The sequence below is a fragment of the Corvus moneduloides genome, unplaced genomic scaffold (assembly GCF_009650955.1).
Source record: "Corvus moneduloides isolate bCorMon1 unplaced genomic scaffold, bCorMon1.pri scaffold_94_arrow_ctg1, whole genome shotgun sequence".
In the NCBI taxonomy this organism is placed as follows: Eukaryota; Metazoa; Chordata; class Aves; order Passeriformes; family Corvidae; genus Corvus; species Corvus moneduloides.
In genome coordinates this window covers 78,008-99,924 of record NW_022436938.1, presented here as the reverse complement: position 1 = coordinate 99,924, position 21,917 = coordinate 78,008, and the positions used below count along the sequence as shown (strand labels likewise).

Here is a 21,917-nt window from a genome sequence, read left to right as displayed (position 1 = left end):
GCAGTACCAGGACCCCCTGATCCCCACTGTCCCCTCAGCTCCTCCCGGAGGCACCGAGCCCCGCTGTCCCCTCAGCTCCTCCCGCAGGTACCAGAGACCCCCTGAGCCCCTTCCCTGGTTCCCTCAGCTCCTGCCGCAGGTACCAGAGACCCCCTGAGCCCCTTCCCCGGTCCCCTCAGCTCCTCCCGGAGGTACCGAGCCCCGCTGTCCCCTCAGCTCCTCCCGGAGGTACCGGGACCCCCTGAGCCCCTTCCCCGGTCCCCTCAGCTCCTCCCGCAGGTACCAGAGACCCCCTGAGCCCCTTCCCCGGTCCCCTCAGCTCCTCCCGCAGGTACCAGAGACCCCCTGAGCCCCTTCCCCGGTTCCCTCCGCTCCTCCCGCAGGTACCAGAGACCCCCTGATCCCCACCGTCCCCTCAGCGCTTCCCGAGGTACCGGGGCTGGGGTGTGAGGGGAGGGAGGTGTTTGTAAACACCCGCGAGTGTCCCCGTGAGTGTCCCCGTGGGTGTCCCCGTGTGCCCACCCGTGTGTGGGGACACCTCCCACCCCACACTGGGGCTGAGGGGACCCGATGGTGGCAGGAGCCCGAGGGGGATTTGAGGACTCCACAGGTGATGGGGTTGGGGGGTGATGGGGGCCAGAGGTCCCCTGCCAGGACCCAAAGTGTGGGATGACAGGGTCTGTTGTGTCCCTGCCAGGACCCAAAGTGGGTGCTGCACCCCACAGTGAGGATGACAGGGTCTGTTGTGTCCCTGCCAGGACCCAAAGTGGGTGCTGCACCCCGTCGTGTGGGATGACAGGGTCTGTTGTGTCCCTGCCAGGACCCAAAGTGGGTGCTGCACCCCGTCGTGTGGGATGACGGGGTCTGTTGTGTCCCTGCCAGGACCCAAAGTGGGTGTTGCACCCCGTCGTGTGGGGTGCTGGGGTCTGTTGTGTCCCTGCCAGGACCCAAAGTGGGTGTTGCACCCCGTCGTGTGGGATGATGGGGTCTGTTGTGTCCCTGCCAGGACCCAAAGTGGGTGTTGCACCCCGTCGTGTGGGATGATGGGGTCTGTTGTGTCCCTGCCAGGACCCAAAGTGGGTGTTGCACCCCGTCGTGTGGGATGACGGGGTCTGTTGTGTCCCTGCCAGGACCCAAAGTGGGTGCTGCACCCCGTCGTGTGGGATGACAGGGTCTGTTGTGTCCCTGCCAGGACCCAAAGTGGGTGCTGCACCCCACAGTGAGGATGACAGGGTCTGTTGTGTCCCTGCCAGGACCCAAAGTGGGTGCTGCACCCCATCGTGTGAGATGACAGGGTCTGTTGTGTCCCTGCCAGGACCCAAAGTGGGTGCTGCACCCCGTCGTGTGGGATGACGGGGTCTGTTGTGTCCCTGCCAGGACCCAAAGTGGGTGTTGCACCCCGTCGTGTGGGGTGCTGGGGTCTGTTGTGTCCCTGCCAGGACCCAAAGTGGGTGCTGCACCCCGTCGTGTGGGGTGCTGGGGTCTGTTGTGTCCCTGCCAGGACCCAAAGTGGGTGTTGCATCCCGTCGTGTGGGATGACGGGGTCTGTTGTGTCCCTGCCAGGACCCAAAGTGGGTGCTGCACCCCGTCGTGTGGGATGACGGGGTCTGTTGTGTCCCTGCCAGGACCCAAAGTGGGTGCTGCACCCCGTCGTGTGGGATGACGGGGTCTGTTGTGTCCCTGCCAGGACCCAAAGTGGGTGCTGCACCCCGTCGTGTGGGATGACGGGGTCTGTTGTGTCCCTGCCAGGACCCAAAGTGGGTGTTGCACGCCGTCGTGTGGGGTGCTGGGGTCTGTTGTGTCCCTGCCAGGACCCAAAGTGGGTGTTGCACCCCGTCGTGTGGGATGACGGGGTCTGTTGTGTCCCTGCCAGGACCCAAAGTGGGTGTTGCACCCCGTCGTGTGGGATGATGGGGTCTGTTGTGTCCCTGCCAGGACCCAAAGTGGGTGCTGCACCCCACAGTGAGGATGACAGAGTCTGTTGTGTCCCTGCCAGGACCCAAAGTGGGTGCTGCACCCCACAGTGAGGATGACAGGGTCTGTTGTGTCCCTGCCAGGACCCAAAGTGGGTGCTGCACCCCACAGTGAGGATGACAGGGGCTGTTATATCCCTGCCAGGACCCAGAGTGGTTGTCACACCCCGTTGTGTGTGGGGTGTTGTGTGGCTGCCAGGACCTGGAGTTGAACTCCATCATGAGGGGTGACGGGGGCTGGTGGTGCCCTGCCAGGACCTGGAGTGGGTACTGACCCCATGGTGTGGAGTGACGGGTGTTGCTGTGCACCTGACAGGACCCAGGTTGCCTGTTGCACCCCGTGGTGTGGGGCAGTGGGTGCTGGTGGTCCCCTGACAGGACCTGGGGCGGGTGCTGACCCCAGAGCGTGAGGTGATGGATACCTGACAGGACCCAGGGTGGTTGTTGCACCCCATGATGTGGGGTGATGGGGGCTGTAGGTACCTGCCAGGACCCGAATCAGTTGTTGCACCCCACTTTGAGCTGTTTGGGGGCTGTTTCTCCCCTGCCAGGACCCGAATCAGTTGTTGCACCCCACTTTGAGCTGTTTGGGGGCTGTTTCTCCCCTGCCAGGACCTGAATCAGTTGTTGCACCCCACTTTGAGCTGTTTGGGGGCTGTTTCTCCCCTGCCAGGACCCGAATCAGTTGTTGCACCCCACATTGAGTTGTTTGGGGGCTGTTTCTCCCCTGCCAGGACCTGAATCAGTTGTTGCACCCCACATTGAGCTGTTTGGGGGCTGTTTCTCCCCTGCCAGGACCCGAATCAGTTGTTCCACCCCACATTGAGCTGTTTGGGGGCTGTTTCTCCCCTGCCAGGACCCGAATCAGTTGTTGCACCCCACATTGAGCTGTTTGGGGGCTGTTTCTCCCCTGCCAGGACCCGAATCAGTTCTTGCACCCCACTTTGAGCTGTTTGGGGGCTGTTTCTCCCCTGCCAGGACCCGAATCAGTTGTTGCACCCCACTTTGAGCTGTTTGGGGGCTGTTTCTCCCCTGCCAGGACCCGAATCAGTTGTTGCACCCCACATTGAGCTGTTTGGGGGCTGTTTCTCCCCTGCCAGGACCTGAATCAGTTGTTGCACCCCACTTTGAGCTGTTTGGGGGCTGTTTCTCCCCTGCCAGGACCCGAATCAGTTGTTGCACCCCACATTGAGTTGTTTGGGGGCTGTTTCTCCCCTGCCAGGACCCGAATCAGTTCTTACACCCCACATTGAGCTGTTTGGGGGCTGTTTCTCCCCTGCCAGGACCTGAATCAGTTCTTACACCCCATATTGAGCTGTTTGGGGGCTGTTTCTCCCCTGCCAGGACCCGAATCAGTTGTTCCACCCCACATTGAGCTGTTTGGGGGCTGTTTCTCCCCTGCCAGGACCTGAATCAGTTGTTCCACCCCACATTGAGCTGTTTGGGGGCTGTTTCTCCCCTGCCAGGACCCGAATCAGTTGTTGCACCCCACATTGAGCTGTTTGGGGGCTGTTTCTCCCCTGCCAGGACCTGAATCAGTTGTTGCACCCCACTTTGAGCTGTTTGGGGGCTGTTTCTCCCCTGCCAGGACCCGAATCAGTTGTTCCACACCACATTGAGCTGTTTGGGGGCTGTTTCTCCCCTGCCAGGACCCGAATCAGTTGTTCCACCCCACATTGAGCTGTTTGGGGGCTGTTTCTCCCCTGCCAGGACCTGAATCAGTTGTTCCACCCCACATTGAGCTGTTTGGGGGCTGTTTCTCCCCTGCCAGGACCTGAATCAGTTGTTCCACCCCACTTTGAGCTGTTTGGGGGCTGTTTCTCCCCTGCCAGGACCTGAATCAGTTGTTCCACCCCACATTGAGCTGTTTGGGGGCTGTTTCTCCCCTGCCAGGACCCGAATCAGTTCTTACACCCCACATTGAGCTGTTTGGGGGCTGTTTCTCCCCTGCCAGGACCCGAATCAGTTCTTACACCCCACTTTGAGCTGTTTGGGGGCTGTTTCTCCCCTGCCAGGACCCGAATCAGTTGTTGCACCCCACATTGAGCTGTTTGGGGGCTGTTTCTCCCCTGCCAGGACCCGAATCAGTTGTTGCAACCCCACATTGAGCTGTTTGGGGGCTGTTTCTCCCCTGCCAGGACCTGAATCAGTTGTTGCACCCCACTTTGAGCTGTTTGGGGGCTGTTTCTCCCCTGCCAGGACCCGAATCAGTTGTTGCACCCCACATTGAGTTGTTTGGGGGCTGTTTCTCCCCTGCCAGGACCCGAATCAGTTCTTACACCCCACATTGAGCTGTTTGGGGGCTGTTTCTCCCCTGCCAGGACCTGAATCAGTTCTTACACCCCATATTGAGCTGTTTGGGGGCTGTTTCTCCCCTGCCAGGACCCGAATCAGTTCTTACACCCCACTTTGAGCTGTTTGGGGGCTGTTTCTCCCCTGCCAGGACCCGAATCAGTTGTTGCACCCCACTTTGAGCTGTTTGGGGGCTGTTTCTCCCCTGCCAGGACCCGAATCAGTTGTTGCACCCCACTTTGAGCTGTTTGGGGGCTGTTTCTCCCCTGCCAGGACCCGAATCAGTTGTTCCACCCCACATTGAGCTGTTTGGGGGCTGTTTCTCCCCTGCCAGGACCCGAATCAGTTGTTCCACCCCACATTGAGCTGTTTGGGGGCTGTTTCTCCCCTGCCAGGACCTGATCCGACCCGGGAGCCGCTTCCGTGGGATTTTATTGGGGTTTTATCGTCTTTTATTGGCTTTTATCGCATTTTATTGGCTTTTATCGGGGTTCCTTTTATTTGCCAGCCACCACCTCTCGGTGCCGCTGACTCAGCTGAGCCTTCACCCCAAATTTCAGCCCCGGGCGGGGTTCTCTGCCTCCATCCCTGCACCTGAGAACTCCTCCTGTGGGTGTTAAATGTGGAAAAAAAAGAGGATTTAGCACCAAAATGCCCATTTTTCCTACCCAGCTTCTCACTGTGGGGGTTCAAACTCCTTTATTGGTGGTTTTCCATCAGATGGGGCCCTAAAATTGACCATTTCGGTCCAAAATTGAGAATTTTATTCGTTTTTTTCCCCTTCTGAATTAAATTTCTTGGATTCTTTTTTCTAGTTTGGCCTCAAACCGACGAGGAGAAAAGGCATCTTGGAGGCCAGAGAAGTCAATTTGGTTAAAAAATCAGCTTTAAAGTGAAGCCACTGACTTTGAAAACGCTCGGGAGTGGAGAAATTCAGATTTTCGATGCTTTTTTAGCTGGAAAAGGTTAGAAATGAGTAAATCTGGGGGTTAGCTCCCCCCCTTTTCCTAAAAAAAATGCTTAGGAAAGGGTTAAATCCTGGTTGTGGAACCTTTTCTTTGACCCTGAAATGCCTAGAAATCGGTAAATTTGTATTTTAGACTCTTTCTTTTGCTCCCAAATGCTCAGAAATGGGTAAATGTGGATTTTGGAGCTCCCGAGAACGAGCAAATTCAGATTTTAGAACAATTTATGTTTCTGGAGCAGCTTAGAAACGAGTAACTTTGGATTTCAAACCCCTGCTTCCCCCCAAAATTGTTCAAAAATGAGTAAATTTGGGAGTTTTCCCCCCACAGTGCTCAGAAAGTGGAACATCTGCATTACAGAGCTCACCAAAATGCTTAAAAATGGGCAAATTTGAATTTTAACCCCCCCCCCAAAAACCGCTCAGAAATGGGCACGTTGATTTTACAGCTCCCTCTTCTCCAGAAAAGCTCCGAAATGAATAAAATCGGATTTTAACCTCCCGTTTTCCCCCCCAAACTCCTCAGAAATGGGCAAATCTCAGCTTCCAGCCGGGCCTCCCTGACCCGCTGCTTCCCCAGCCCTTTCCTTTGCCTTTTCCTGGACTTTTTGCCCAATTCCTGAATTCTTTTTGCCCTCTTATCCCTCAAGTATTCCATGTGGGCCACACCGACACCCCCGGATCAGCCCTGAATCCACTTTTTAAAACTTTTCCCTCCCTCAAAATCCTCATTTCTTACCCCTTTTTCCTCCCCCTAACTCCCCAAAATCCCCATTTTTTATTCTTTTCCCTCTCAGAACAGCCCCAATCCCCATTTTTTATCCTTTTCCCTCTCAAAACAGCCCCAATCCCCATTTTTTATCTTTTTCCCTCTCAGAACAGCCCCAAACCCCCTTTTTTATCCTTTTCCCTCTCAGAACAGCCCCAATCCCCATTTTTTTTAACTTTTCCCTCTCAAAACAGCCCCAATCCCCATTTTTTATCCTTTTCCCTCTCAGAACAGCCCCAATCCCCATTTTTTATCCTTTTCCCTCTCAAAACAGCCCCAATCCCCATTTTTTATCCTTTTCCCTCTCAGAACAGCCCCAATCTCCATTTTTTTTAACTTTTCCATCCCCCTAACTCCCCAAAATCCCCATTTTTTATCCTTTTCCCTCTCAGAACAGCCCCAATCCCCATTTTTTATCCCTTTTCCTCCCCCAACTCCCCAAAATCCCCGTTTTTTATCCTTTTCCCTCTCAAAACAGCCCCAATCCCCATTTTTTATCCTTTTCCCTCTCAGAATAGCCCCAATCCCCATTTTTTATCGCTTTTCCCCTCCCAAACACCCCTCAATCCCCATTTTTTATCTTTTTCCCTCTCAGAACAGCCCAAATCCCCATTTTTTATCCCTTTTCCTGCCCCAAACACCCCCCAATCCCCATTTTTTATCCTTTTCCCTCTCAGAACAGCCCCAATCTCCATTTTTTTAAACTTTTCCCTCCCCCTAACTCCCCAAAATCCCCATTTTTTTTAACTTTTCCCTCTCAAAACAGCCCCAATCCCCATTTTTTTTAACTTTTCCCTCCCCCTAACTCCCCAAAATCCCCATTTTTTATCCTTTTCCCTCTCAGAACAGCCCCAATCCCCATTTTTTATCCCTTTTCCTGCCCCAAACACCCCCCAATCCCCATTTTTTATCTTTTTCCCTCTCAGAACAGCCCCAATCCCCATTTTTTATCCCTTTCCCTCCCCCAACCCCCCAAAATCCCCATTTTTATTAGCATTCCTCTCCCCAGAGCAGAATTTACCCATTTTTAACCTTTCCCCCCCCCCGGATCAGCAGCAGCCCGGCTTCTCTCCCCGGATTTGAGGTGAAATAACACTTTTCCCCCATTTTCCCAGCGGGAATCCAACTCCTCCCCCTCCTTCCACAGCTGAAACTTGTTGGTTTGAGGGGGTTTTTTGCGTCTTTTTCCCCGATTTTGGCCGTTTCCAGCCCATCCCAGTGGAGAACAATGGCGAGGCTGCCGCAGCTCCGGAGAGCAGGGAGGGGGGAGCACCCAAACCGACCAAATTTCCCCTTAAAACACCACCCCCTCACACCCCAAAATTTAATCCAAACTTGAGATTTTCCACACTTTTGGCACCAAGTTGCAGAGCAAAGGCCTGGCCGGCTGCTCCAGCGGGAAAACTGGGGGGAAAACACCCCCAAAAAACGCCAAATCGGGGATTTTTTCCAGCGGGGGGGGAAAAGCGGCGCCTCTTCCCCCACTTTTTTTCCCTTTTCCCCCTATTTTGGAGCTCTCCTCCCTCTTTCTTTGTTCCAACTCCTTCCTCCCCTTTGCCGGAATCACTCCCCCTTTTTTCTCTCTCTCTCTTTTTTTTTTTTTTTTGTGTTTTTTTTTATTGTGGTTTTCGCTACATTTTTTCCATTTTTCCACCTATCCCCCCCCCCTCCTTTCACCGTTTCGTTTGCAATTTCCACCATTTCCCCTCTCCCAGCGTTTCCCCCTCGTCCCACCCGGGGGGGGGGGGGTGAGGTTTTGTTGTTTTTTTTTTTTTTTGGGGAGGGGAGAGGGGATCTCTCCCCCTCTCGGGTGGGGTGTTTTATTTATTTTTTTTTTTTTGGTGTGTTTTTTAGGTTTTTTTTTTTTTTTTTTCTCCTTTTTCTCGAGGTGCGGGGAGTGGGAGCGTCACGTGTGTGGAAAATTCTGGTTGATGCTTTGCCAACGCGCCCCGGCTCCCCGCGCATGTCCGATGGGCCCGGGGGGGGGGCTGGAATTGGGGGGTTTTTTGGGGGGGAGGGCGGAAAAAAAACACCCCCAAAATGGCAGGATCGGGCCCGCAGGGGCTCGGCCCCATCCCCGCCAGCGGCCGCGTGTCCCCGGCAACACCCCCAGGTGATGGTTTGGGGCGAAAAAGCAGGAAAAAGGGGAATTTGGAGAGCGAGGCGGGGAGTGTGTGTGTGTGTGTGGAGGGGGGGCGGGGGGAAACAGGGCGGGCTGGGCCTCGGCGCTGCCGCCATGGTAAAAAAAGAAAAACCAGGCGGAAAAGGGGAGGTTTTGGGGTTTTTACCCCCACGGGGTCGGCGCTGCCGGTGGTCCCGGCGCCCGGCCCGGCAGCCCGGGGCTGGCAGGCGGCGGTGCCAAGGGATTAGGCTGGAATGTGACCCCGGCGGCGCCGGGTGCTGCTTCCTGTCCCCACGCCAGGCTTGGCACCCGCTGTCACCGAGCTCCCCTCCCGCACTCGGTGTGTCCCCCCCCCCCCCCCTCTTTTTTTTCCTCGGGGACGCCGGGGGCTCCCTCCCCTGCGAGGATTTGCGGGGGCCGGGGCGGGTGACAGCGCGGGGGGACAGGCACGCGCCGGGCGGGGGCCGTGCCAGCGGCTGGCAGGAGGCACCGGGCAGATGTGTGACACCTCTTCGCTGGTGTCACCCCCTCCGAGCGGCTGCCAAAGCAGCGGGGACAGCCGGGGCCGTGACACGGATGCGGTGTCACCGCCCCGGGGACGGGCCGCGGGAATGCGCGGTGGCCCCTGTCACACGGGGATGCCGGTGGCCCTCGGCCAAAGGGCTTGGGAAATCCTCTGCTGGCGGTTGGTGACTGTCACGGTGACACCGGTGTCCCCATGTGAGGGGTTGGGGAATCCTCTGCTGGCGGTTGGTGACACCGCTGTCCCCAGAGCCAGAGCTGGGGAATCCTCTGCCATCAGTCGGTCGCTGTGGCGGTGACACCGCTGTCCCCAAGTGAGAGCTGGGGAATCCTCTGCTGCTGTTTGGTCACTGTCACGGTGACACCGGTGTCCCCTGGGCCTGAGCAGTTGGGGAAGCCTCTGCTGGTGTTTGGTCACTGTGACAGTGACACCGCTGTCCCCATGTGAGGGTTGGGGAATCCTCTGCTGTCACTTGGTCACTGTCATGGTGTCCCCATGTGAGGAATCCTCTGCTGGTGTTTGGTCACTGTCACAGTGACACCGCTGTCCCCTGGGCCTTGGGCTGGGAAATCCTCTGCCATCAGTCGGTCACTGTCACGGTGACACCGCTGTCCCCAAGTGAGGGTTGAGGAATCCTCTGCTGGTGTTTGGTCACTGTCACAGTGTCCCCATGTGAGGGTTGGGGAATCCTCTGCTGGTGTTCGGTCACTGTCACAGTGTCCCCATGTGAGGGTTGGGGAATCCTCTGCTGGTGTTTGGTCACTGTCACAGTGTCCCCAAGTGAGAGCTGGGGAATCCTCTGCTGGTGTTTGGTCACTGTGATGGTGACACCGCTGTCCCCAGAGCCAGAGCTGGGAAATCCTCTGCCATCAGTCAGTCACTGTGACGGTGACACCGCTGTTTGGTCACTGTCACGGTGACACTGGTGTCCCCTGGGCCTTGGGCTGGGAAATCCTCTGCCATCAGTCGGTCACTGTCACGGTGACACCGCTGTCCCCAAGTGAGGGTTGAGGAATCCTCTGCTGGTGTTTGGTCACTGTCATGGTGACACCGCTGTCCCCTGGGCCTGAGCAGTTGGGGAAGCCTCTGCTGGTGTTTGGTCACTGTCACGGTGTCCCCATGTGAGGGTTGGGGAATCTTCTGCCATCAGTCGGTCACTGTCACGATGTCCCCAAGTGAGAGCTGGGGAATCCTCTGCTGGTGTTTGGTCACTGTCACAGTGACACCGCTGTCCCCTGGGCCTGAGCAGTTGGGGAAGCCTCTGCTGGTGTTTGGTCACTGTGACAGTGACACCGTTGTCCCCATCTGAGGGTTGGGGAATCCTCTGCTGTCACTTGGTCACTGTCATGGTGTCCCCATGTGGGGAATCCTCTGCTGGTGTTTGGTCACTGTCACAGTGACACCGCTGTCCCCTGGGCCTTGGGCTGGGAAATCCTCTGCCATCAGTCGGTCACTGTCACGGTGACACCGCTGTCCCCAAGTGAGAGCTGGGGAATCCTCTGCTGGTGTTTGGTCACTGTCACAGTGACACCGGTGTCCCCTGGGCCTTGGGCTGGGAAATCCTCTGCCATCAGTCGGTCACTGTGACGGTGACACCGCTGTCCCCATGTGAGGGTTGGGGAATCCTCTGCCGTCACTCGGTCACTGTGATGGTGACACCGGTGTTTTGTCACTGTGCTGAGCAGTTGATCCCTCGTTTTGGGAATAAAAAGGAGGAAAAAGGGGCTTCTGATGGGAAAACGGGATGAAATCACGGCGGGGGTTGCGCCAGCGGTTGGAGGCTCCGGTGTTTTCTCCAGATCCATGGAAAAAACCCCGCTGTGGGGATGTTGGATTTCCAACCCAGGAATGACCCAAGATATCCCCAAACCCCTGTGATTTTACCCCAAAACGCAATGGAAAACATTGAGAAGAAGGGGAAGAAAACAGGCGCCAGTAAAAATACCCCAACGTCCCATTTCTGGTGGTTTTTCCCCCCTTTTTTTGCTGGTGGGAAATGGGTGTTACTGGTACCGTCGGTGGAGAGGCCTTGGGCTGTGGCTGCTGCTTTTGGTATCCTTCAGTTTGCCCAAAAAGTTGGGGTTTTTCCCAAAAAACCTGCTGCAGTAGATCCAACCGAGGGTCGGTCGGTTTGGGGTGAAAAGAGGGGTGAAAAGGTCGTTGGGGCTCTGGGGGGTCGTGTCCCTGTCACCCTCGGGCCACCGATGGGACCTCAGCGAGGTCACCTGTCCCTGTCACCTGTCCCTGTCACCATCCTGGGGACCTCAGCGTGGTCACCTGTCCCTGTCACCTGTCCCTGTGTGTGTGTCACCATCCTGGGGACCTCAGCGTGGTCACCTGTCCCTGTCACCTGTCTCTGTGTGTGTGTCACCATCCCGGGGACATCAGCGTGGTCACCTGTCCCTGTCACCTGTCTCTGTGTGTGTGTCACCATCCTGGGGACCTCAGCAAGGTCACCTGTCCCTGTCACCTGTCTCTGTGTGTGTGTCACCATCCTGGGGACCTCAGCGAGGTCACCTGTCCCTGTCACCTGTCTCTGTGTGTGTGTCACCATCCTGGGGACCTCAGCGTGGTCACCTGTCCCTGTCACCTGTCCCTGTCACCATCCTGGGGACCTCAGCGAGGTCACCTGTCCCTGTCACCTGTCTCTGTGTGTGTGTCACCATCCTGGGGACCTCAGCGTGGTCACCTGTCCCTGTCACCTGTCCCTGTCACCATCCTGGGGACCTCAGCATGGTCACCTGTCCTTGTCACCTGTGTCTCTGTGTGTGTCACCATCCTGGTGGCTCTGGAAGGGCTGTGGCACTGCCACCTGTCCCGTCCCCATCCTGTCCCTGTCCCATCCCCTGTCCTGTCCCCATCCTGTCCCCTGTCCCCGTCCCCTGTCCCTGTCCCCGTGGCTCAGGCCGCCGTGTCCCCACAGACGGTGACGAGGAGCTGCTGCGGGGCCTCGAGGGGGCCCTGGGGGTGAAGAAGAAGAAAAGGGGCCCCCGGAAACAGAAAGAAAACAAACCCGGAAAACCCCGGAAACGGAAAAAACTGGTGAGTCCTGCTGGGGCGGCTGATGGGAGTCAGGGACAGGGTCAGGGACAGGGTCAGGGACAGGGGACAGGGACAGGGAACAGGGTCAGGGAACAGGGTCAGGGACGGGTGACAGGGTCAGGGGGTGGGGAACAGGGTCAGGGACGGGTGACAGGGTCAGGGGGTGGGGGACAGGCCCTTGGGGACAGCTGACGGGGTCTGGGGACAGGTAACGCTCTCAGGGTCCTCACGGGGTCTGGGGACAGGTGAAGGACTCTTGGGGGTGACCAATGGGTGTCCTGGGATGACTGATGGGGTCATGGGGTGACCAAAGAGGGGGGGGTCTCATGGTCACTGAGGGGGGGTCTCAGGGTCAGTGTCAGGTTCAGGGGGTCTCATGGTCACTGAGGGGGGGGTCTCAGGGTCAGTGTCAGGTTCAGGGGGTCCTGGTGTGACTGAGGGGGGGATCTCAGGGTCAGTGTCAGGTTCAGGGGGTCTCAGGGTGACTGAGGGGGGGGTCTCAGGGTCAGTGTCAGGTTCAGGGGGTCCTGGTGTGACTGAGGGGAGCTCTCAGGGTCCGTACCAGTTTTGGGGACCCCCCCCAGGTGAGTGAGGATGAGCTGGAGTCGGAGCGGGACGAGTACCGGGATGGGGGTCCTGGTGTGATTCAGGGGGTCTCAGGGTCACTGACAGGTTTTGGGGTGTTTTTGGGGACCCCCCCCAGGTGAGTGAGGATGAGCTGGAGTCGGAGCAGGCGGAATACCGGGATGGGGGTCCCGGTGTGGGTTCAGGGGGTCTCAGGGTCACTGACAGGTTTTGGGATGTTTTTGGGGACCCGCCCAGGTGAGCGAGGATGAGCTGGAGTCGGAGCGGGACGAGTACCGGGATGGGGGTCCTGGTGTGATTCAGGGGGTCTCAGGGTCACTGACAGGTTTTGGGGTGTTTTTGGGGACCCGCCCAGGTGAGCGAGGATGAGCTGGAGTTGGAGCGGGACGAGTACCGGGATGGGGGTCCCGGTGTGGTTCAGGGGGTCTCAGGGTGACCGAGGGGGGGGTCTCAGGGTCAGTGTCAGGTTCAGGAGCTCCTGGTGTGACTGAGGGGGGGTCTCAGGGTCAGTGTCAGGTTCAGGGGGTCTCAGGGTGACTGAGAGGAGCTCTCAGGGTCAGTACCGTTTTTGGGGACCCCCCCCAGGTGAGTGAGGATGAGCTGGAGTCGGAGCAGGCGGAATACCGGGATGGGGGTCCTGGTGTGATTCAGGGGGTCTCAGGGTGACTGAGGGGAGCTCTCAGGGTCAGTACCGTTTTTGGGGACCCCGCCCAGGTGAGCGAGGATGAGCTGGAGTCGGAGCGGGACGAGTACCCGCGCGAGGAGTACCGGGAGAAGTCGGAGAGCGGCGGCAGCGACTCCGGCGGCGCCGCGCGGAAGCGGCGGCGGAAGCACCGCGAGAAGAAGGAGAAGAAAACCAAGAGGCGGAAAAAGGCCGACGACGAGGGGGGGCAGAAGGTCAAGGTACGGCCTGGGGGTGGCCACCCCGGCGTGGGGGGCACTGGGGGCTCCCCCACTCCTGCCTTGTGTGGGGAACTGGGGGGGGGGTCCCGACACCCGTAGGGGGGGGGTTCTGTCACTCTGTGGGGTCCCATCACTGTGAGGGTCCTTGTGGTGGTCCCAAAACCCCTCGGGGTGCCCATGATGGGGGTGGGGGGGGGGGTCCCATCTCCCCTCTGGTCCTTGTGGGGGTCCCCTCACCCACGCTGGGAGCTTCAGGGGTCCCAAAAGTGACGTGTTCCCTTCTCCTCCTCCCTGTCCCCCGTCCTGGCGTCCGTCTCTGCCGTGTCCCCCGGTGTCCACCCCGAGCAGGCGGTGGAGCAGAAATCCTCGGCGCAGCTGCTGGGGGCCTGGGGGCTGGAGGACGTGGACCACGTGTTCACCGAGGAGGATTATCACACCCTCACCAACTACAAGGCCTTCAGCCAGTTCATGAGGTGGGGCTGGGGGCACCTCGGGGGTCCCGGAGGGTCCCCCTGGGTGTTTGGGGGGGCACCTCAGGATGTTTGGGGAGTCCTTCTAGGGCATCTGAGGCTCCTGGGAGGGTCCTGGGGTGCTGGGGGGCATCTGGAGGGTTCCTCTTGGTGCTGGAGGACACCTCAGGATGTTTGGGGGGTCCTTTTAGGACATCTGAGGGTCCTTGGAGGGTCCTTTTAGGGCACCTCGGGGTGCTGGAGGGCATCTGGAGGGTCCCCCTGGGTGTTTGGGGGACACCTCAGGATGTTTGAGGGTCCCTTTAGGGCACCTCGGGGTGCTGGGGGACACCTCAGGATGTTTGAGGGTCCCTTTAGGGCACCTCGGGGTGCTGGGGGACACCTCAGGATGTTTGGGGGGTCCTTTTAGGACATCTGAGGGTCCTTGGAGGGTCCTTTTAGGGCACCTCGGGGTGCTGGAGGGCATCTGGAGGGTCCCCCTGGGTGTTTGGGGGACACCTCAGGATGTTTGAGGGTCCCTTTAGGGCACCTCGGGGTGCTGGGGGACACCTCAGGATGTTTGAGGGTCCCTTTAGGGCACCTCGGGGTGCTGGGGGACACCTCAGGATGTTTGAGGGTCCTTTTAGAGCACCTCGGGGTGCTGGGGGACACCTCAGGATGTTTGGGGGGTCCTTTTAGGGCATCTGAGGGTCCTTGGAGGGTCCTTTTAGGGCACCTTGGGGTGCTGGAGGGCATCTGGAGGGTCCCTCTGGGTGCTGGAGGACACCTCAGGATGTTTGGGGGGTCCTTTTAGGGCATCTGAGGGTCCCTCTGGGTGCTGGAGGACACCTCAGGATGTTTGGGGGGTCCTTTTAGGGCATCTGAGGGTCCCTCTGGGTGTTGGGGGACACCTCAGGATGTTTGGGGGATCTTTTTAGGGCATTTCGGGGTGCTGGGGGGCATTTAGAGGGTCCCCCTGGGTGTTTGGGGGACACCTCAGGATGTTTGAGGGTCCTTTTAGGGCACCTCGGGGTGCTGGGGGGCATCTGGAGGGTTCCTCTTGGTGCTGGAGGACACCTCAGGATGTTTGGGGGGTCCTTTTAGGGCATTTCAGGGTGCTGGGGGGCATTTGGAGGGTCCCTCTGGCTGTTTGGGGGACACCTCAGGATGTCTGAGGGTCCTTTTAGGGCACCTCGGGGTGCTGGAGGACACCTCAGGATGTTTGAGGGTCCCTTTAGGGCACCTCGGGGTGCTGGGGGACACCTCAGGATGTTTGAGGGTCCTTTCAGGGCACCTCGGGGTGCTGGGGGACACCTCAGGATGTTTGGGGGGTCCTTTCAGGGCACCTCGGGGTGCTGGGGGACACCTCAGGATGTTTGGGGGGTCCTTTTAGGGCATCTGAGGGTCCCTCTGGGTGCTGGAGGACACCTCAGGATGTTTGAGGGTCCCTTTAGGGCACCTCGGGGTGCTGGGGGGCATCTGGAGGGTCCCTCTGGGTGCTGGGGGACACCTCAGGGTATTTGGGTGGGGGTCCTTTTAGGGCATCCCAGAGTCTGGGGGTGCCCCTGGGGTGCTGGGGGACACCTCAGGGACCTGGGGGGACACACAGAGATACCCAGAGAGTCCTGAGTGACCCCGGGGCCATCCTGGGATCCTGAGTGACCCCTGGGGCCATCCTGAGTGACCCCGGGGCCATCCTGGGATCCTGAGTGACCCCTGGGGCCATCCTGAGTGACCCCGGGGCCATCCTGGGATCCTGAGTGACCCCAGGTCCATCCCGAGTGACCCCAGGTTCATCCTGGGATCCCGAGTGACCCCGGGGCCATCCCAGGATCCCGAGTGACCCCAGGGCCATCCTGGGATCCTGAGTGACCCTGGGTCCATCCCGAGTGACCCTGGGGCCATCCCAGGATCCTGAGTGACCCCAGGGCCATCCTGAGTGACCCCAGGTTCATCCCAGGATCCCGAGTGACCCCGGGGCCATCCCAGGATCCCGAGTGACCCCGGGGCCATCCTGAGTGACCCCAGGTTCATCCCAGGATCCCGAGTGACCCCGGGGCCATCCTGAGTGACCCCAGGTTCATCCCAGGATCCTGAGTGACCCCGGGTCCATCCCGGCATCCCGAGTGACCCCGGGGCCATCCTGGGATCCTGAGTGACCCCGGGGCCATCCCAGGATCCTGAGTGACCCCGGGTCCATCCCGGCATCCCGAGTGACCCCAGGGCCATCCTGGGACGCTCTGTGGCCACCAGGACACCCCAGAAGGGCCCGAGCTCTGCTCTCCCTGCTGACCCCAAGTCCCCAGGGTGCATCCCAAGCCCTCCCCACCCCTTTGCATCCCCATCCCACCTTCCCCCCTCCCCCGACTTTGCAGGCCCCTGATCGCCAAGAAGAACCCCAAAATCCCCATGTCCAAGATGATGACCATCCTGGGGGCCAAGTGGAGGGAGTTCAGCGCCAACAACCCCTTCAAGGGCTCGGCCGCTGCCGTGGCCGCGGCCGCAGCGGCCGCAGCGGCCGCAGTGGCCGAGCAGGTGTCGGCCGCCGTGGCCGCCGTGGCCCCCGAGGCGCCGCCCCCGCCCCTGCGCAAGGCCAAGACCAAGGAGGGCAAAGGTGGGGACCCCTCCCCAACTGGGAGGTCCTGGGGGGGGGTGGGGGGTGGGACCCCCTGGCTCGGTGGGGTCACCCCTGGGGGGGTCGGGGGCTTTGGGGGGAGGTTATGGGGGGTTCCTGAGGGATTTTCAGGGTCAATGGGGGAGTTTGGGGGTCCCTGGGAAGGGATTGAGGGGTCCCTAAGGGGGTCCTGGGGGAGTTTGGGGGTTCCCTGGGGGGGTTTGGGGGTCCCTGGTGTGGTTTTGGGTGTCCCTGGGGGGGTTTGGGGGTTCCCTGGGGTGGTTTGGGTGTCCCTGGAGTGGTTTGGGAGTCCCTGGGGTGGTTTTGGGGGTCCCTGGGGTGGTTTGGGAGTCCCTGGGGTGGTTTTGGGGGTCCCTGGGGGGGTTTGGGTGTCCCTGGGGGGGTTTGGGGGTCCCAGGGGTGGTTTGGGGGTCCCTGGGGGGGTTTGGGGGTTCCCCAGGGGGTTTGGGTGTCCCTGGGGGGGTTTGGGTGTCCCTGGGGTGGTTTTGGGCGTCCCTGGGGTGGTTTGGGAGTCCCTGGGGTGGTTTTGGGGGTCCCTGGGGGGGTTTGGGTGTCCCTGGGGGGGTTTGGGGGTCCCTGGGGTGGTTTGGGGGTCCCAGGGGTGGTTTGGGGGTCCCTGGGGGGGTTTGGGGGTTCCCCAGGGGGTTTGGGTGTCCCTGGGGGGGTTTGGGTGTCCCTGGGGTGGTTTTGGGGGTCCCTGGGGGGGTTTGGGTGTCCCTGGAGTGGTTTGGGAGTCCCTGGGGTGGTTTTGGGTGTCCCTGGGGTGGTTTGGGTGTCCCTGGGGTGGCTTGGGGGTCCCTGGGGTGGCTTGGGGGTCCCTGGGGGGGTTTGGGGGTCCCTGGGGTGGCTTTGGGGGTCCCAGGGGTGGTTTGGGGGTCCCTGGGGGGGTTTGGGGGTCCGTGGGGTGGTTTGGGGGCTCCCTGGGGTGGTTTTGGGGTTCCCCAGGGGGTTTGGGGGTCCCTGGAGTGGTTTTGGGGGTCCCTGGAGTGGTTTGAGCGTCCCTGGGGTGGTTTTGGCATCCCTGGGGGGGTTTGGGGGTCCCTGGGGGGGTCCCTGACCCCTGTGCCCCCAGGTCCCGGGCACAAGAAGCGCAGCAAGAGCCCGCGGGTGCCCGAGCTGAAGAGGAAGATGAAGGGCAGGAAGATGGCCCCGCTCAAGATCAAACTGGGAGTACTGGGAGGCAAGCGCAAGAAGAGCAGCTCGGTGAGTCCCCCCCAGTGGGGCGCTGGGAGCACTGGGAAACAGGGTGGGGGGGCACTGGGAGACAGAGCGGGGGGCACTGGGAACACTGGGAGACAGGGTAGGGGTACTGGGAGACAGGGCTGGGGGCACTGGGAAACAGGACAGGGGGCACTGGGGGCACTGGGAAATAGGACAGGGGGCACTGGGGGCACTGGACATGGGGGCACCCAGGGACAGGGGCACTGAGGATGGGCACTGGGGGACGAGACACTGATCCCCGCTGTCCCCCCTGTCCCCCCTGTCCCCCCTGTCCCCCCTGTCCCCCCTGTCCCCCCTGTCCCCCCTGTCCCCAATGTCCCCCCTGTCCCCGCTGTCCCCTCCGTCCCCGCTGTCCCCTCTGTCCCCGCTGTCCCCTCTGTCCCCTCTGTCCCCTCTGTCCCCTCCGTCCCCGCTGTCCCCTCCGTCCCCTCTGTCCCCCCTGTCCCCCCTGTCCCCCCTGTCCCCTCTGTCCCCTCTGTCCCCTGTCCCCTCCGTCCCCCCTGTCCCCTCCGTCCCCTCCGTCCCCCCTGTCCCCCCTGTCCCCCCTGTCCCCCCTGTCCCCCCTGTCCCCTCTGTCCCCTCTGTCCCCCCTGTCCCCTCCGTCCCCTCTATCCCCGCTGTCCCCGCTGTCCCCTCCGTCCCCTCCGTCCCCCCTGTCCCCGCTGTCCCCTGTGTCCCCACTGTCCCCTCTGTCCCCAATGTCCCCTCCATCTCCGCCGTCCCCTCCGTCCCCTCCGTCCCCTCCGTCCCCTCCGTCCCCGGTGTCCCCGCTGTCCCCTCTGTCCCCTCCGTCCCCTCCGTCCCCGCTGTCCCCCCTGTCCCCACTCTCCCCTCCGTCCCCTCTGTCCCCGCTGTCCCCTGCAGAGCGAGGACGCGGGCGAGGCAGAGGAGGAGTCGGACGCCGAGAGCCCCGGGGTGCTGGGGGCCACCCCCCGCCCCGACCCCACCACGCGCCTCAAGAAGCTCAAGCGGGGCCGCCCCGGGCGCAAGAAGAAGAAGGGTGAGCGTCCCCCGAGCGTCCCCCAAACGTCCCCGAGTGTCCCCGGGTGCCACCACCGCCACCCCCCCCCCGACGATGGGGACGCCGGGTGACGTCCCCGTGTCCCCTCCCCCCCTCCCCGTCTCTCCTTGCAGCCCCCGGCGCCGGCCCGGGCCGGGAGCGCGGCCCCGTGGGGACGGCGCCCGCGCACGGTGAGACACCCCAAGTGTCCCCAAGGTGTCACCCGGGGTCCCCGAGCCCCCACGGGTGTCCCCCTGAGCGGGGGCCGCGCTCCCGTCCCTGTCTTGGTGGTGCTGGCGGCCGGGAGGGGGTCCCCAGCCCCTGGTGTTCTCTGGGGGGTGTGGCCCCGTCCCTGTGTCCCCGGCCCCGTCCCTGTGTCACCAGCCCTGTCCCTGTGTCACTAGCCCTGTCCCTGTGTCACCGTCCCTGTGTCCCCAGCCGCGTCCCTGTGTCCCCAGCCCTGTCCCTGTGTCCCCTGTCCCTGTGTCCCCTGTCCCTGTGTCCCCAGCCCTGTCCCTGTGTCCCCCGTCCCTGTGTCCCCAGCCCCGTCCCTGTGTCCCCAGCCCTGTCCCTGTGTCCCCCGTCCCTGTGTCCCCTGTCCCTGTGTCCCCAGCCCTGTCCCTGTGTCCCCGTCCCTGTGTCCCCGTCCCTGTGTCCCCTGTCCCTGTGTCCCCAGCCCTGTCCCTGTGTCACCGTCCCTGTGTCACCGTCCCTGTGTCCCCAGCCCTGTCCCTGTGTCCCTGTCCCTGTGTCCCCAGCCCCGTCCCTGTGTCCCCAGCCCTGTCCCTGTGTCCCCCGTCCCTGTGTCCCCAACCCCGTCCCTGTGTCACCAGCCCGTCCCTGTGTCACTGTCCCTGTGTCCCCTGTCCCTGTGTCCCCAGCCCTGTCCCTGTGTCACCGTCCCTGTGTCCCCAGCCCTGTCCCTGTGTCCCCGTCCCTGTGTCCCCTGTCCCTGTGTCCCCAGCCCTGTCCCTGTGTCACCGTCCCTGTGTCACCGTCCCTGTGTCCCCAGCCCTGTCCCTGTGTCCCCGTCCCTGTGTCCCCAGCCCCGTCCCTGTGTCCCCAGCCCTGTCCCTGTGTCCCTGTCCCTGTGTCCCCAGCCCCGTCCCTGTGTCCCCAGCCCCGTCCCTGTGTCCCCTGTCCCTGTGTCCCCTGTCCCTGTGTCCCCAACCCCGTCCCTGTGTCCCCAGCCCTGTCCCTGTGTCCCCGTCCCTGTGTCCCCAGCCCTGTCCCTGTGTCCCTGTCCCTGTGTCCCCAGCCCCGTCCCTGTGTCCCCATCCCTGTGTCCCCAACCCTGTGTCCCCAACCCCGTCCCTGTGTCCCCAGCCCTGTCCCTGTGTCCCCTGTCCCTGTGTCCCCTGTCCCTGTGTCCCCAGCCCTGTCCCTGTGTCCCCTGTCCCTGTGTCCCCAGCCCTGTCCCTGTGTCACCGTCCCTGTGTCCCCGTCCCTGTGTCCCCAGCCCTGTCCCTGTGTCCCCGTCCCTGTGTCCCCAGCCCCGTCCCTGTGTCCCCAGCCCTGTCCCTGTGTCCCCGTCCCTGTGTCCCCAGCCCTGTCCCTGTGTCCCCGTCCCTGTGTCCCCAACCCCGTCCCTGTGTCACCAGCCCGTCCCTGTGTCACCGTCCCTGTGTCCCCAGCCCGTCCCTGTGTCCCCAGCCCTGTCCCTGTGTCCCCGTCCCTGTGTCCCCAGCCCCGTCCCTGTGTCCCCACCCCGTCCCTGTGTCCCCAGCCGCGTCCCTGTGTCACCAGCCCTGTCCCTGTGTCCCCACCCCGTCCCTGTGTCCCCAGCCCCGTCCCTGTGTCACCGTCCCTGTGTCCCCAGCCGCGTCCCTGTGTCACCAGCCCTGTCCCTGTGTCCCTGTCCCTGTGTCCCCAACCCGTCCCTGTGTCCCCAGCCCTGTTCATGGCCCCACCCCGTCCCTGTGTCCCCACCTTGTCCCTGTGTTCCCACCCCCGTCCCTGTGTCCCCAGCCCGTCCCTGTGTCCCCAACCCTGTCCCTCTGTCCCCGTCCCTGTGTCCCCAGCCCATCCCTGTGTCCCCACCCCGTCCCTGTGTCCCCACCCCTGTGTCCCCACCTTGTCCCTGTGTCCCCAGCCCTGTCCCTGTGTCCCCGTCCCTGTGTCCCCAGCCCATCCCTGTGTCCCCAGCCCATCCCTGTGTCCCCACCCCGTCCCTGTGTCCCCACCTTGTCCCTGTGTCCCCAGCCCTGTCCCTGTGTCCCCACCCCGTCCCTGTGTCCCCACCCTGTCCCTGTGTCCCCACCCCGTCCCTGTGTCCCCACCTTGTCCCTGTGTCCCCAGCCCCGTCCCTGTGTCCCCACCCCGTCCCTGTGTCCCCACCCTGTCCCTGCCATCTCTCCTGGGCATTTGATGTCCTCAATGTCCTCATGTCCCTGTCCCCTGGTGTGCTGGTGTCGCCGCATCCCTGCTGTCCCCATCCCTCTGATGTGCCCATCCCTGCTGTCCCCATGCCCTGCTCTCCAGTATCTCTGTCACTCAGTGTCCCCAGTGCCCCCAGTGCCCCCATCCCCAGTGTCCCCATGTCCCCAGTGCCCCCATTCCCAGTGCCCCCATGTCCCCATCTCCTCAGCCCCCTGTCCCCAGTGCCCCATCCCCCTATTCCCAGTGTCCCCATCTCCCTATTCCCGGTGTCCCCAGTGTCCCCAGTGCCTCCATCCCCAGTGTCCCCATGTCCCCATCCCCTCAGCCCCCTGTTCCCAGTGTCCCCATCTCCCTATTCCCAGTGTCCCCAATGTTCCCATGTCCCCATCCCCCTATTCTCAGTGTCCCCAGTGCCTCCATCCCCAGTGTCCCCATGTCCCATTCCCTCACCCCCTGTCCCCACTGCCCCATCCCCCTATTCCCAGTGTCCCCAGTGTCCCCAGTGCCTCCATCCCCAGTGTCCCCATGTCCCCATCCCCTCACCCCCTATTCCCAGTGTCCCCATCCCCCTATTCCCAGTGTCCCCAGTGTCCCCATTCCCTCACCCCCTGTCCCCAGTGCCCCATCCCCCTATTCCCAGTGTCCCCAGTGCCTCCATTGCCAGTGTCCCCAGTGTCCCCATTCCCTCACCCCCTATTCCCAGTGTCCCCATCCCCCTATTCCCAGTGTCCCCAGTGTCCCCATTCCCTCACCCCCATTCCCAGTGTCCCCACCCCCCTATTCCCAGTGTCCCCAGTGTCCCCATCCCTTCACCCCCCTATTCCCAGTGTCCCCATCCCCCTCTTCCCAGTGTCCCCAGTGTCCCCATTCCCTCACCCCCTATTCCCAGTGTCCCCATCCCCCTATTCCCAGTGTCCCCAGTGTCCCCATTCCCTCACCCCCATTCCCAGTGTCCCCACCCCCCTATTCCCAGTGTCCCCAGTGTCCCCATCCCTTCACCCCCCTATTCCCAGTATCCCCATCCCCCTCTTCCCAGTGTCCCCAGTGTCCCCATCCCTTC

At 61.6% G+C, this 21,917-nt stretch overlaps 1 protein-coding gene across 1 annotated transcript in view; it reads left to right on the top strand.

Annotated features, from left to right (window-relative positions):
* The first annotated feature begins 8,026 nt into the window (after positions 1–8,026).
* The window catches only part of LOC116439081 (chromodomain-helicase-DNA-binding protein 3-like), a 74,910-nt gene continuing 61,019 nt past the window's right edge, over positions 8,027–21,917 (top strand). The window contains exons 1-8 of the mRNA XM_032098148.1: positions 8,027–8,111; positions 11,567–11,685; positions 12,985–13,173; positions 13,522–13,646; positions 15,998–16,236; positions 17,330–17,460; positions 18,343–18,478; positions 18,613–18,669. Of these exons, the coding sequence (XP_031954039.1) occupies positions 8,039–8,111; positions 11,567–11,685; positions 12,985–13,173; positions 13,522–13,646; positions 15,998–16,236; positions 17,330–17,460; positions 18,343–18,478; positions 18,613–18,669 (1,069 nt within the window). The 5' untranslated portion in view covers positions 8,027–8,038. The remainder of the gene's footprint in view (positions 8,112–11,566; positions 11,686–12,984; positions 13,174–13,521; positions 13,647–15,997; positions 16,237–17,329; positions 17,461–18,342; positions 18,479–18,612; positions 18,670–21,917) is intronic.